The sequence below is a fragment of the Plasmodium reichenowi genome, chromosome 14, assembly GCF_001601855.1.
Source record: "Plasmodium reichenowi strain SY57 chromosome 14, whole genome shotgun sequence".
Lineage (NCBI taxonomy): Eukaryota > Apicomplexa > Aconoidasida > Haemosporida > Plasmodiidae > Plasmodium > Plasmodium reichenowi.
In genome coordinates, this window is record NC_033659.1 from 167,647 (window position 1) to 185,386 (window position 17,740).

At 18.7% G+C, this 17,740-nt stretch overlaps 3 protein-coding genes across 3 annotated transcripts; 2 read left to right on the plus strand and 1 right to left on the minus strand.

Moving 5' to 3' along the window:
• Positions 1 to 194: 194 nt before the first annotated feature.
• On the plus strand, positions 195 to 801 carry PRSY57_1405300 (RNA-binding protein, putative; the record flags this gene model as incomplete). Its single annotated transcript, XM_012909670.2, has 3 exons — positions 195 to 249; positions 386 to 577; positions 725 to 801. 3 exons carry the CDS (start codon positions 195 to 197, stop codon positions 799 to 801), a joined length of 324 nt encoding a protein of 107 aa, XP_012765124.1.
• A 620-nt stretch (positions 802 to 1,421) lies between these two features.
• Positions 1,422 to 5,423, minus strand: PRSY57_1405400 (hypothetical protein; the record flags this gene model as incomplete). The annotated part of the gene is made up of 1 exon (XM_012909671.2): positions 1,422 to 5,423. The coding sequence occupies one exon, from the start codon at positions 5,421 to 5,423 to the stop codon at positions 1,422 to 1,424; it is 4,002 nt and encodes a 1,333-aa protein (XP_012765125.2).
• A 2,152-nt stretch (positions 5,424 to 7,575) lies between these two features.
• Positions 7,576 to 16,044, plus strand: PRSY57_1405500 (hypothetical protein; the record flags this gene model as incomplete). Its single annotated transcript, XM_012909672.2, has 1 exon — positions 7,576 to 16,044. One exon carries the CDS (start codon positions 7,576 to 7,578, stop codon positions 16,042 to 16,044), a length of 8,469 nt encoding a protein of 2,822 aa, XP_012765126.2.
• Between the last annotated feature and the right edge of the window lie 1,696 nt (positions 16,045 to 17,740).

Genomic DNA, 17,740 nt, shown 5'->3' on the forward strand with positions numbered 1-17,740 from the left:
ATTTATATATATAATTTTTTATTAATTTTTTTTTTTTTTTTTTTTTTTTTATTTTTTTTTTTTTTTTTTTTTTTTTTTTTTTTTTTTTTTTTTTTTTTTTTTTTTTTTTAAAAAAAAAATTTTAAATTTTTAAAATTATTTAAAAAAAAAAAAAAAAAAAAAAAAAAAAAAAAATATGTTAAATATTATAAATTATGGAAGATAATAATCTAAATAATGTTCTTAAAAATGATGAAGTCCCAGCAAAATGTAAGAACAAATATAAGGGACTCTTAAAATATAAATATTATATGTATATATATATATATATATATATATAATATTACCTCTTAAATAATTTTATATTTTCATAATTTTTTCTATCATTTTTAATTTTTCAAAATAGCTGTAGAAGGCTGGATAATTATCATAACAAATATACACGGCGAAGCCAGAGATGATTACATAAAAGAAGTTTTTGAAAGGTTTGGACAAATAAAAAATTTACACTTAAATATAGATAGAAGAACAGGTTTTCTAAAAGGATATGCATTTCTTGAATATGAAAATTTTGTAGACGCAAAAAGAGCAATAGATGGTATAAAGAAATTTTTTAGTACATATGTATTTTTATATAAATATTTATGTATATATATTCTATATGAATGAATAAATATATATTTGAACTTATTATTTCTATATATATATATATATATATTAATATGTCATTTTTTAATATTTTTAGAAATGGATGGTACTATGCTACTAAATCAAGAGATACATGTAGACTGGGCTTTTGTGCAAGAAAAAAGTAAAACTTGATAAAGGGAATTAGGATTAATTAGAAAAAATATATATATATATATATATATATATTTATATTTATATATTTTTATAATATGATTATCTCAACTTGTTATCGTCCATATTATGTCTAAAAAATATTATTTGTACCAATTCAATATAAACCTATACAAAGCATTATTTTTATTATTTTATTTTTTTTTTTTTTTTTTCAAATATATTTTTGATAGTATCTTATTATTTTATAGTCATTAAATATTACAAAAAAACTAATAAAAAAATTATTAATATATATCATATAATTATAAATTAAATTTTTGTGTAAAACAAAACAAGCAATTATAATAAAATTCCATTTTTGTATAATAAGAATAAAATAAAGGTTTATTGTATTTAAAAAAAATTAATTTGGACAAAGAATAAAAATAAAATAAAATAAAATATATATTAACATTTATATGTGAGCACTCAAAAAAAAAAAAAAAAAAAAATTAAAATAAATAAATGAATAAATAAAATAATTATAATAATAATAATAAATATACACACATCATACAATTAACATAACATTGTTAACATATATATATCTATATATATATTATATAATTTCTCATATATTTTTTTTTAAAAAATTCCTTTCATGATACAGCTTTTTTCTTTAGCAAAGATGAAATGGCAACTGAAAAAGCTTCAAATGTTGATAACGGATGACGAAAATCTAAAGTAAAATAATCTTTAGAATTTTTCCCAAATATTAAAAATATTTCATCTTCATCATTATTTATAATTTCATATTTAATTTCTTCTTTTTTCTTTTTCAAATTGTTTTTAATTAAATCAAAAGGAAATTTCTTTTTAATAAAGCTATTTATGTATTCATCATTATGTTTCTTAACTTTTTTATTTCCTGAATCACTATTTTTATTTTCACACTTTGTATTATTATATCCATTGTACTTTTGTTTAATAGGCATGTTATCATGATTATTATGATAATTATTCGTATTGTTATCCTTATATATATCATTATAAATATTATCATTATTATCGTTATCGTTATCTTTATCCTTTTCCTTTTCATTAAAATTCTGTTTATGTTCAATTTGGCTAGCTGACACATATTCAATTATATCATTTATATTTTTATTCAAGAAATCATTTTTTTTTGATTCATTAAAAATACATTTCTTTAAAATTAATTGTAAATTTTTTGCACTAGCCATTTTAACTCGTCCATAAAAAGGGAGTTCATAAATTTCTTTCTCTTCATTCCATATAGGACATTTATTTTCATAAATAAGTTTGATGTTCTTATTTTCTTTATAAATATTACAAATGAAATGTCTTGGTAATTCACTTATAATATTGGATTCAAATCTAATAGATATAACATTATTTCTTTCAAAATTTGGAAAAAAGTTTGCGTATTTTTCTGAAATGCCATTATCATATATTTTAATTTTCATACCTGTAAAATTACATACCAATACTCCTAAAAATCCTGATACATTAAAAGATGTTTTAATATTTTTAAATTTTTTTTTAATATTTTTATCATATTTATATATATATACTTTATTTTGTCCTCTCTTTTTAAAACCCATAAGTATCTTTTCCTTTTTATCATTTTTTAATATGTAACAACATGAATAAAATTCATTAAATTTACGTATTCTTTGTAACTCATTAATTATATATCCTTTAGGTATATCATTATAATAAGAAAATTCTCTTTTTGTTTTATTAATAAAATTAATAAAGATATCTTTATCTATTATATTATTTTTAAAATATAAATTACCTTCATTTATATTTATTTCACTGCTTACATCTCGTATTTCTTCAGTATCAAAAATGTTAAAAGTTTCATAAAATATGTCAATACAATAATCACTATAATTTTTTATTCTTGCTTTTTTCTTTATACTTTTGTTCCTTTTTTTCATATCTTTAAAATTAATTTTTAATTCATCAAATCTTTTTTTTAATTGATTATTTGTTTTATCATCTAATAAAATCCAACTGTTAGGAATACATTCACTTTCAAATATACTGACAAGTCTCCAAAAACAATATTCAATGATTTCCTTATTTTCAATTTTATATGCACAATACGTTAACATTATTATTAAATCATCTTCTATATCTTTCTTTTTTAATAACAGCTTTTTAAATATATGAAATAAATAATATAATTCAAAAGTATGTAACGTGTACAAAAATTCTATATTAAAATATGTATCACATTCATCTATAACATATATTAGGATATTTTTAATATAGCTCATCATTTTTTTTAAATCCTTATCATTAATAATTATTTTATTATTATTATTATTATTGTTAATATTATTTTTATATATTTTTTTTTTTTTTTCTGTATCAATAAATATATTATTTTCCTTCGAAATATAATATATATTCTTATTGTGTTGTCCATAATAAATTTTACCATTCACGAATTTATTGGGAGAGTCTATGGAATCATTATAATGTAAAGGATTAACATTTTCTCCTTTATCATTACAATTATTTATATCACTTGCTATAAATGAATTGTCATTATTACTATATGATGAAGCATATGAATAATTATGATAAGAATTATATATATCTGTATGTGACAATTTAATTTTTGTTTCACTATTTGCTGATATATTATTGTTATCACTATTTGATGATATATTATTGCTATCACTATTTGATGATATATTATTGCTATCACTATTTGATGACATATTATTGAGATCACTGATTGATAATATATTATTGCTATCACTATTTGATGACATATTATTGCTATCACTATTTGGTGATTTATTATTTGTACTACTATTTGATGACATATTATTATTATTATTATTATTATTATTATTATTATTATCACTTGAAATTCTTCTATTAGTACCTATTATATTTTCATAATTATTTGAGAAAACAGTATTTTCACTTTCATGACACTCATATTTAATATATGGAAAAAAATTGTCAGGTTTCTCATTACTATTATTCATCCTTTTTTTCCTTTCTGTATATTTCTTTCTTTTCAATTTTTGCATATCTACTTTTTTTTTTTTTTTCTTATGGTTTTCCTCGTTCTTAATATTTTTTTTTCTTTTTACTTTTCCTGATATTAGATCATAAAAGAGTTGATAATTAATTTCATCATATGTGCTCTTACTTTTTTCTTTTTTCCCATGCTGATATTCTGTATCTTTAATATATTTATTAATATTATCATCATGTGTACATAAATCGTTTCCTTTGTTAATATTATTTATATCATTCATATGATATATATTATCATCACAGTTAAGGTTAATCTTATCTTTTATATAATTTATATCTCTTTCTTCTCTTTCAGCACTTATATTTTTTGCACTTATATTTTTTTTTTCTTTATCTCTTTGTTTCTCCCATTTGATAAAGAATGAATAAAACGACATGACTATTTCAATCAGAAGGAGAACACTTTTTAGTCTTATTAAATTTTTATTTGTTGTTATATTTATTTCGTAAAAAAATGTAGAGTTCTTGTCTTCATAATTAACAATATTATTTTCATATGATGCATTAATTTTTTGAATCAATTTGTTGGAATGCTTATTTTTATTAGTAGAATTCATGACATTTATAGTATCATCTGAAAAATGACCTTGATACATATGATTGGGTTCATACATATTATTATTATTATTATTGTATATATTTTCATTATTGTATATGTTATCATTATGGTATATGTTATTATTGTATATGTTATTATTGTATATGTTATTATGGTATATGTTATTATTGTATATGTTATCTTCATAATAATTTTTCATATTATTATTATTATCAACTATATATGTATCATTCACATTCTTATTATGCACATAATTATATTCATAATAATTATTATGTTCATTTTTATATGTTTTATTAATATAACATGGATTCATGTACTGATCGCATTTATCAAAATTTTCATTATTTTTTTCCTTATCCATAATTTCATTATTTGTTTGTAAAAAGGAATGAACTATGGATTTATATGTTTTCTTTTTACAGGACATATTAAAAATCTTGTTCTTCCATTTTTCTATTATACCTATCCTATTATTTATGTAATAAAAATTTTCATTGTTATTATCATTTTTTAATGCTTCTATAACATTTTTTAACATTGGAAATGCACTTAATATGTCTTTATTCAATTTTAATATTACTGATATGGTATATGTTGTCATTTCTATATCATTCATATCCCCATTTATTTTTTTATATTTCTCTATATCATTTATTATACTAGTTATACCTCTTTTTTTTTTTATAAAATAATTATCAATAAGATAATCAATATCTGACTTCTTTTCAATATAATGTATATAATAATCTAAATTATCATATAACTTTTTATATTCCAATATATAATTATCTAATATACAATCTTTCTTAATATATTCTGTTATTATTAATATAATATTATCACCTTTATAACAATCATTATAACCATATTTATCTTTTCCTATTATCCCACCCCCTATATTATATTCATCACATTCTTCATTCTTATTATAATAATATTCTTTCTTTATTATATCAACTAAACGATTTTCTCTATCTTTCCAATCTTCATTCTTATCATTATAAATCATTTTTATGTTCAAATATATAAAGATATATATATACATACATGTGTTCTATATTTATGTCTAACTTTTTAATTAACCATTAAAATATTATATATATAAATCCTTTAAAAAAAAAAAAAAATTAAACATATGTTGCAACATATGTATATGTATATATATATATATATATATATATATATATATATTATATAAAAAATGTTATTAAAAAAAAAATATATATATATTTACCCTCATGGTGTACTTTTCATTCATTTTATTACATACAAAAAAAAAAAAAAAAAAGAAAAGAAAAGAATTATATATAAAAAAATTGAAAAAGAAGAATTCGAGTATTTATATGTATATATATATATATATATATATATATATTTATTTATTTATTTATTTATGGTTTATAAATATTACAAATGAAACTAAAAAGAAATATTATTTTTTAAAACTATATATCAATGAAATGGGAAAATATACATATGTACAAAATATATGGAAAATATAAAATATCAATATGGAAAAACGTTACAAAAAAAAAAAAGTAATATATAATATATATAACATAATATAATATGAATAAATTTTTTTTTTTTTTTTTTTTTTTATATATAAATAATTCGTCTGATATTTATGATTAAGTCTATTTTTAATTTTGTTTTAATACATAATAGAAAAAATGTATGATTTCATTCCCCTTTATAATAATATTTATGTAAATATATATATATATATATATATATACATATTCTATATTGAATAGGCAAAATAAAAATATGTGCTTAAATTAAACCTTTGTCCATAAACAAATAATGTTCTTCAATTTTTATTCATATATATTTATATATACAACTAAAGAACACACATCATTATTCATTGGTTAAAATATGTTTATATATAATATTATATTAAATAAAAAATATTTTAATTTGTTCTATTATAACTTAAAAAATATACAATCATAATATTAAATAAAATATTATTTATATATATATAATATAATATATTATAATATACTGGTAAAATTGATCTTATAATTTCTGGTCGTATTTGTTTATTTTCATTGCTATTGAAAAATAATATAAAACAAAATATTTATTGTTATATATATATATATATTTATATTTAAAATACATGTCAAATATATATTTAGAATAATAAATATTTTACCTTCGTATCTTTAACTCATATATTTGTTTGCTTATGTTTTTATTTGATAATTTACTTTTTTTTTTTTTTAATCACATAAATATCATCTTATGCTATCTTCTACCAATTTATATGTCAAAACGAAAAAAAATAGATTAAAATCATCATAAAACAGAAATAAGCAAAAAACAATATTTTCATTATATAATACATAAATATATACATTACTGTATATAAGTATTAAAATTTTATTATATAATATAAATACATATATAAATACATATATATATATATATATATATCTATTTATATATATTATTTATATATTAATAATTATTATTTTCACCTGGGATAAAATGGTACAAGTATATAAGCATTTTTCCCTTTTTTCATATTTAGAATGCATTATGTATATTTATCAAATAATTTATAAAAATATATATATTAAAAATTTATGTATAATATTATATGGTATTATTATTAATTTTTATTTCCATAATATAATATTCATTAGAAATATATTATATATATATATATTTTATATGTTTTTGAAATTTTTTTTTTTTTTTTTTTTTCTTTCTTTTAAGGAGGTATAATTTTTATAAGAAAATTTCAAAAAATGATTTCGATTTATTATTACAAAATATATATTCTAAGAATATAATAAATTTAATATATATATATATATATATATATATTTATTTATTTATTTATTTATTTATTTATGTATAATAAATATATTCATTTAAGTTGAAGAAAAATATTCTACAGAAATATTATTAATATATATACCTTCTTTTTATATCCATATATTATATATTTATTTATTTAAAACAACAAAAAAAAAAAAAAAAAAAAAAAAAATTAAAAAGAAAGAATATACAAAATAAATATGTACATCCTATGATAATTATATAAAATAGTAGTTTGTTTTATATTTATAAATTCTCATACATAAATATATAATATATATATAATTATATATATTATTTTTTAATATTCATATATAAAAATAAAAATGAATATAATAGAATCAAACAAAAACGATGAGAAAGAAAAAAACACGGAAGGGAATGAAGAAACAGATAATTCGAATTTGAAGAGAAAAAATGAGGGTTTTTTAATTAGAAGTTATAAAAGGATAAAACATAAAATTAAAGGAGATGACGATAATAATGATGACGAAAATAACGATGACGAAAACAACGATGACGATAATAATTATGACGATAATAATTATGACGAAAATTATGATAATGATGATGAATATGAAAATAAAGATATAGTTATTGATGATGATAATAATGAAAAAAACGAAAAGGTTAATAAAAATGATGATAATAAAAATGATGATAATAAAAATGATGATAATAAAAATGTTGATGATAAAAATGAGGAGCCATTAAAGTTAAATGGTCAATCCTATATAGATGAATCATTAAAAAATGATATGAACGAAAATTATAATTATAAGTACAATAAGAAAAGTAAAAAAGTAATATCAGAAGATTATGAAAACGAAGATGTGGATGAAAAGAAAAAGGAAGAAAGAAAAACTGAGGATATTCATATGAATAAAAAAATTGTTACAAAAAAATCATCCAAATATGAATTGAAAAATATTCATAAAAATGTTAATAAAGAAAGAACGGATTATATTAAAGAAAAGGAAGATAATATTAACAAACGAAGTGATAGAGAAAAAAAAAATATTAGAAAAAGTGTAAAAGAAAAAAGAATACAATATAAGAAAGGTAAAAAAGATCGACGAGATTTTGAAGAAGATGATGATGACGATGATGAAGATGATGAAGAGGAAGATGATGATGAGAATAATGATGAAATGAAAGGATTTATTGTAGATAGTGATGAAGAAGATTATAGTGATGATGATAGTAGTGATGATGATAGTAGTGATGATGATAGTAGTGATGATGACAGTAGTGATGATGACAGTAGTGATGATGACAGTAGTGATAATGACAGTGATGATAATAGTGATGATGATAGTAACGATGATGCTGATAATGATAGTAAAAAATATAGTGAAGATGATGATATAATTAAAGAAAAAAAGAAAAAAAAAAAAATGAAGAAAAAGAAGAAGAAAAAAAAGAAAAAGAAAAAATATGATTATTTTGAAAATAAAAGTTTAGATGATGAAGATCTAGAACTTATTGCAGAAAATACAGGTATACAAGTAATACGAAATGAAAAAGATACTAAACATAGAAGATTAAAAAAAATTAAAGATAGTAATGATGAAGATGATTCTTATGATCATTCTTCAATAAATGAAAATAAAAATAATGAATTAAAAGATAAAGATGATTTTATAGATGACAGTGAAATCTCTTTAAGAAAAAAAAAAGGAGATACAAATAATAATTTATTTAATTTTGGAGATAATTTATCTGATACAAGAGAAAATGAAAAACATGCATTACAAGAAGGTGAGGAAGATTTAGAAGAAGAAGAAGAAGGAGGATTTGGTGTAACATCTGATAATGTTTATAAAAATGATTCATATATACATAATGTTATTACTCAAACATTTGGTGATATAAATGCTGTCTTAGATATTATTAATGCTTCTCCATCAAAAAAAAAGAAAAAATATGATTATGAAGATGATGAAATAGAAAGTGATTATGATGACGAAGAGGATCAAGACTCTAAAGATATTATAGTCGATGATGAATATCCTAGTAGAAAAAAACGAAAGAATAAAAAAAAAATGGTTAGCTTTTTTGATGACATTAATGAAAGTATGAAAAGGATTGGAATGGATGATGATGATTCCGATTATGAAATGGATGAAAATGAAAAATATGATGATCAAGACGGTCTGGAAGAAATTGAAGAAGATTATGATGAATATGAAGAATATGCTGAAGATGGTTATGAACAGGAAGATGATGAAGAAGATGATGAAGATGTTGATGATGAAGAGGATGACGAAGAAGATGATGAAGAAGAAGATGATGATGATGATGATAATGACATATACGAACAAGAGTATAACAAAATTTACGATCACGAATATGACGATTTTGATGAAGATGAACATGGAAGTACGAACGATTTGGGAGAATTTTATAAGGAGGATGAAGAAGCAAAAGAAGATATAGATCACACAGATAAAGGTATATTAAAAGTAGATGAAGATAGTACACAAAAAGAACATAATATTAATGTGGAAGAAAATCATGAAGAGGATAAAAATAATATCTTAAGTATCGAAGATGAATCACAACTTGTAAAAGAAAGTAAAGAAAAGAAAGATCTTTTTCATGATGATGATGATGATAATGAAAATAAAATTGAAAAAAAAGAAAAGCAAAAAAAAAAGAAAAGCAAAAAAAAGAAAAAACGATTAGATTTAATAGTATCAAATAACTGGAAAAAAATTGCAGAACCAGATGAAGCTTTAAATCAATTATTAACAAAGAAAGATGAGTTAATTAGAAATACGGATATGCCTGAAAGATTTTTTAATATATATAAAAAAAGACAAAAGAAATTAAATAAAAAAATGTTACTTATAGAATCTAAATGGATATTACATAAATTGAAAGAAAAATATCCAACATATTTTACATATAAAAATTTTGAAAAAATTATTGAAGAAACGTATAACAAAACATATGATATAAATGTAAATGATTTCTTGAATGATTCATTTTTATTAAAAAAATGTATATTAACATTGCATATGCTTATAAAGTATAATAATGAAATACCATATATTGTATTTCATAAATCATATTTAATATTTCCACCTTTTAATATAAATATGTTATGGGATATATATGAGCTTGATCAAAGTTGGTATAAAACATTTATTAAAATAAGGAAGCTTAGGTGTAGATTAAAGCGTTTAAGTAAAGCTAATAATATCCATATGGATATTTTCGACATTCTTAATAAATATAATGAAATGTATTACGAGGACGTCAATATATATTATTATTATTTGAAAAACAATTTGCTAAATACAAATAATAATAATAATCATAATAATAATAATAATAATAATAATAATAATAATAATCATAATAATCATTTTGATGATAGTCATAATAATAATAATCCTAATATATTATCCTTAACAAATAATGACAATGATAAAGATATATTTGGTGAAGATATAAATAATGATAAGGAAAGTAAGGAAAATAATATTTATATGAAGGATGATTTATTTGGTGAAGATATATTAGCAGATGATAAAAAGAAAGAAAATAATATGAACGATGAATTTGAAAAAAATATATTAGATAAGAATAAAATGAAAATAGAAAATGATGAAAAAGAAGACAATAAAAATAATTTATATAATAAATTTAATGAGAGAAATATTCCAGGTTTACAATTTTTAGAATATGTAAAAAAAAATCGATTTAATATATGGGATGAATATTTATTAACTACTGAAGAATTTTATGAAAATATTTGTTATTTATATGATTTAATAAGAAATGAGAGGATATATCCATCAGAACCTAATTATGATGATCATGAAAAGAATAAATATAATCATAATAAAGATGATTCTGATAATGATGATTATTTTAATAAAGGAGATAAAAAAAAGATAAATAAAAAAGAAAATTTAAAGATCTTTAAATATAATTGTTCAAAAATAAAAAATATTGTATCTAATGTACCAGAAATATATATAAACGATTTAAATGTAGAAAGTCAGATTGAAGATTGGTGTAAATCTTTTTTTTCTAGAGAAGTATCAAATAATAAAGAAATATTTAAAACATTAATTTGTTATTATTCTAAATTATTAGCATCTCATCCATGTATAAAATATATTTTTAGATTCTTTTTTTTGAAATATTCATCTATAACTACTGTAAGTACCAATTTAGGAGAAATGAATGTTGATATATGTAATAATGATTATTTTGGGTATCGACTTTATCGTTTACCTATATATTATCTATTAACGAATGAACACAGGAATCAATTTCTGTTAGAACAAAATGAAGATAAATATAATAATAGACGTGACACCAAAAATTCATATCATCATAGTAATTATTCACATAATTACACAAATGATAATAATAATAATAATAATAATAATAATAATTGTCCCATAAATAATGATATATTACCCTCCTTTCAAGTTAGCCATGATCCATGTTATATACACAATTATAATTTAAATTTTTTTAACACACAATTAGATGAAAGTAATATTCATATAGATGCTAAAAAAAGAGAACTCGAAAGTTATTATCATATGCATAAATATAAACACATATATTTAGAGATATTAAAAAATAAAGAAAATAAATTAATTGATATTATTCTTCATCCAATCTTACCTCATGAAACTGTACCTTGGAAAAGTGAAGAATATAATGAAAGAGAGAAAAGCAAAAAAAAAAAAAGAAAAAATGAAAGAGATATTAAAAATTCATTTGAAAAGGAAAAGAATAAACTAATTAAAGCAGAACAATTAGATAGTGAATGGATAAATAATATTCTTAGACAATTATCTTATGCATATTGTTATAATGATATGGAAAATAATAATATTTTTGTATATATACAAAAAAAAATATTAAATAATTTCTTATGTGTAGAACTTTTACCTTTATTTAAAAAAAATCTAGAAAATCTATTGTTATCTAGTGCTCAGAATTGGTTAATGGTATATATACATCAATCTTTTTATTTAACACTTAATGTAAAACCTATAAAAATATTCAAAAACGATATTATTCGGGATAACCTAGAGAAAATTAAAAAAAAAGGAAAAAAAAAAAGTATTAAAAATAAAGATAATAATGATAGTAATAATAATAATGACGATGATGATAATAATGATGATAATTACGATGATGATGATACTAGTTATGATGATAATAATTACGGTGATGATGAAGAATATTCATCTGAAAGTAAAAGTAGAGCATCCTCAACTTCGAAATATGAAGAAGGTATGTTGAAAATGGATTATAATCATAAGAAGGATAAAAAAAAATATTATAGTGACGATTCTTATCATAGCGAAATGTCAGGTTATTATAAAAAGGAAGATATGGATGATAAACATAATGAAAAGAAGAAAAAAAAGGATAAAAATAAAGTTAAAGATAAAAACAAAAACAACAACAACAACAACAACAACAATAATAATGAGAACAGTGATGAAGATAATAGCCATAACAATAGTAACAAGGACCATAATAACAAGGACAATATTAACAATGATATTATGAACAATGACAATAAAAAAAAAGATGATATTGATAATGATGAAGAAAAAGAAGAAAAGAAAAATCAAAGTGATGATAAAAACAATGTAAAATATTCAAATAAAACAGATTTATTCCATTCAACATATTCATCTGATGAATATAATTCAGAAGTACAAAATGATAGAAAAAATGAATCAAAAAATAAAAAAAAAAAAAGTAATCATATGTACAACGAAGAAAGTGAAAAATATAAGAAAAATATAAATTATGATAATTATTCAGATAAATCTGGAAAAAGCTACGTATCTAACAAAAATGATGAAGATAAAAAAAAACAATCCTTATTAAAAATTATGAAGAAAAATCATAATGTATTTGATGTTATATCCATTGTATGTGAATGCGTTCAATATAATGTTAGGGTACATCTTATGGCATGTGATATTTATGGTGATATATTAAAATATATTTATTTAGATAATATTTATATAGATATAATAAAAAAAGAAAAAATTCCTGTGGAAAAAGAAAGAATTGCTCATGATTTGAAAATATTGAAAACATTTATTAAAAGAATTAAACCGGATGTTATAGTTGTAGGTATTAGAGACATACCATCCTATCTAGTATATTCCTATATTGTAAATATGTTTAATAAGAACAATATGGATAAGAGTAATATGAAGGAGGAAAATGATGATATATATTATAAGGATAAGCATGGTCATAAATATGATGATCACAAATATGATGATCACAAATATGATGATCACAAATATGAAGATCACAAATATGAACGTAATGAAGAAAATCTAATTAATCCTTCTAACAACAAGTATCATATAATTCCTGAAAGTTTATATATTCCTAATTTACTTACAAATAGTTTAAAATATAGTAAAGAATTAGTTGATAAATATACAAGAGAAGCTCTGATGTGTTTATCTCTTTGTCATTATATACAAAATCCATTAAGTGTTGTAATATCTTTATTTGATGAAGATACTAAAAGTATGTTGATTAAAGTATGTTTACATGATTTACAAAATTATATTTGTAACTATAAATTACAATATTTATTCGAACGGGTTATGATTGATGTAGTAAATAAAATTGGGTGTGATATAAACTTTTTAAGAAAACAAAAAAAGAAGCATCTTGAAAATTCATTAAATTATATATGTGGTTTTGGTTTAAGAAAGAGAGAAGAATTAATGAAATTATTGCATAATACAAATTTAAATACTCGAGAAGATCTTTTAACCTTATCAAATAATAAAAAATTTATTGGTAAGTGTGTATATAGAAATTGTTCTTCTTTTATTAGAATTATAAGTAATGGCGATGACTTTGTTGAAGCTCTGGATAATACAAGAATTCATCCGTCTAATTGTTATGACATTATTTACGACATGTTAAAAAATACGGTAGAGAAAAAAAACAGTTTTATGAAAAATAAGGATCTGTATGAATTAGTAAATTATTTAATAGATAAAAAGAGATTGATAAAACATATAGAAATAAAAGACTATGCAAGGAAATATTACAACAACGCAAATAATAATAATAATAATAATGATAATAATAATGATGATGATAATGATAATGACAATAATAATAATGGAAATGGTGATGATAATAATAATAATAGTAATAATAATAATAAGGGAGGTGGTGGTGATAATAATAATAATAAAATTATAAATAATAATTATACCAAAAAAAACAATTATAATAAGAAGAAAAATATTTATTTGTATCCATACCTAAAATTTATAAAAAATGAACTACTAGAACCATATAAAGATTATCGTTATATATATGATAAAAAAAAAGAAGAAGAATTATTTTATCTTATTATTAATGAAAAAAAAGAAAACTTAGTTGTAGGTTCAGAAGTTGCATGCAAAATTAATTATATAAATAAAAATAATAGCTATATTGGTATTTCTATATTACCATATAATATTAGAGGTTTTATAAGTGATTCGAAGGAATTTTTAAGACAATTAAGAAATTACTATAATGAGAGAATGAATTATATAAATTCTAATATGGAAATATTAAACTCATTTAATAATAAGAATAATTTTATGAACCATAATAATAATTTAAAAGATGCACAATATATTAATAAATCGGTTATAGGAGAAGTTATAAAGGGTAGGATATCAGCTATTAATTACAATTTAAATAATAGGTTTGAAACAAACTTTTATGTAGTAGTAACAGAAGAAAATATTCGAAAAATAAAAAAACAAGTATTCTTACAAAATATGAGTTATCCATTTAGTTATGAAAATTTATCACCACTTATTGAATTAGATATTAATTATGATAATAATAATTTTATACAGACACATTTTAAAAAATTAAATGATAATGAAGATTTTGATGATTTTGTTGAAGATGAAAAAAATTTATTTATTAAAAATAAAAATAAATATTATCAAAATAAACAATTTATAAATCATCCAAATTTTAAATTATGGAATTATCAAGAAGTATATACATATTTAAAACAAAATAATATATCTATAGGTGAATCAATTATATATCCTTCAAATGAAATTAATAAATTATATGTAATTATTAAAACATGTGACAATCCTTTTTATATTGTTAAATTTACTATATATGAAAAAAATGTACAACAACATAATAATATTACTAATAGAAATACACATCAGCCAATTCAACAAATATATTTAATTAACAACGAACAATTTAAATCAATAGATCAAATAGTTACAAATTTTTGTGATAATTTAAAAAAAAATTTGTTAGAATTATATAATCATCCTAAATGTAAAAAAAGAAAATCATTTGAACAAGTTCAAAAAGAATTAAGTCAAGAAATGATTCTCAAACCAGATAATATTATGTGGTCTATTATACCACCAATCATGCCAGAAACAAAAAATAATAATAATAATAAAGGAGATAAAAATGCTATACAAGATTTTAATCCCTTAAGATTTACATTAATGGTCATACCACCAATTAATCATCAACAACATCTATATTCAAATATACATTCTACTTATGAACCCAAAGATTTTATAGTACTTCATGATTCTATATATGTTGATCATAAATCCTTTAAACTCTGGACCAGAACTGAAAAAAATTTTAAATACCTTATCACCTGGTGGAAAGAAAAAGGTTATTGGAATCGTCAAAATGAAAGATTAGAATATATGAATGAAAAAAAAAAAAAAATGGAAGAATATAATAAAAAAATTAAATCTATTAAAAATTGATATATACAAGTATTTTTTTTTCAAACATTATTTTTTACAACACATATATATATATATATCAACCACGAATAAACAATATTTAAGTCAAATATTCTTATTCTTAAAAATCTTCTATTTTTATATATAAAAAAGTCCTATGCAAATATGCACAATTCAAATATACTAATTCCTTATAGTCATTTTAAAATCCTAATGGCACATTATAAATAAAACAAAATAATAATATACAAATAATGCACATATGTAAATATAAGTTATATATATATATATATATATATATATATATTTATATTTATTTATATTATTTCATTCATAAATGTGTTTATATAAAACAACTATGAAAATCTTTTATATAAAATCTATATTATATATACATTTATTTTATTTTTTAATGTTACATATTATTATAACTTTTAAAATTTTAAAATATCATATTAATGATTTTTATTTTTTATATATTTTTCATTATTCAAAGTGAAAGACCGCAATATATATATATATATATATAATTTTTTTTTTAAAATAGAAACATCCAAAATAAAACAATGTACTGTAGTACTGATGATATATATATATATATGTAATAAAATATACACACAATATACTTATATATTAATAATATTATATTTATATATTAAAAAATGTCTTTAAAAATTCGAATCATATATATAAACATATGAATCCCATCTTTTTTTAAATAATTATAAAATTAAATAGGAAACAAACAAACATGAAAATAAAAAAAAAAACAAATATAAGAATATCATTATTATATATTAATATTATGCTCAATGTTCTAATAATATTTTTTTCTAATATTATTATATGTTTCATTTCTTTTTTATCCTATTTAAGAAAAAATATATACAATTGTTCTATCAATATATAATATTATTATATTATAAACTTTTTAAATTTGTATAAATATTTATAATTATCATAATGTAAATTAATATATTTATATTTTATTATATCCTTTATTATTTTATTAATTCTTTTAACAATTACATTTTCACATTTTATTTAATATACTTAATATATATATATAATATAATGTGAAAACAGAAAAATTCTTCTATATATTAGTAGTTGGCTTTATATGAATAACTTATATATATATATATATATATATATATATAAAATATATACAATATATAAATAATATATATTATACACTAAATATAAATAAAAGCTATAAAGATTAATAAGTTCAACTTATAGAAAATAAATAAATTAATAAAATACTGTCAAAACAAGAATTTTTACCATAAATATTAAATTATTAATAATTAGTTCATGGTATAAGTTTTTATAATTTTTTATATAATAATATTGAATTCAATAATATTTTTTATTTATGTTCGATTTTGTTTATATATATATATATATATATATATATGTTAACTATTTTTACATAACGAAAAATAAATAAGAATAATAAATATAAAAGAAAAAGAAAAAAAAAGAAGGAATCAAAGATACTAGGTTTAAACGAAACACAATTGGGATATTATTATAAAGTCTTTTTTTTTTTTTTTTTTTTTTTTTTTTTTTTTTTTTTTTTTCTTTTTTTTTTTTTTTTTTTTTTTTAATTTTTACCAGGAATTTTTTTTTTTTTTTTTTTTTATTTTTTTTTATATATTAAAATTTGTTTTTTAATTTTTTTAATTTTAATATATTTAAAATAATTTTTTAT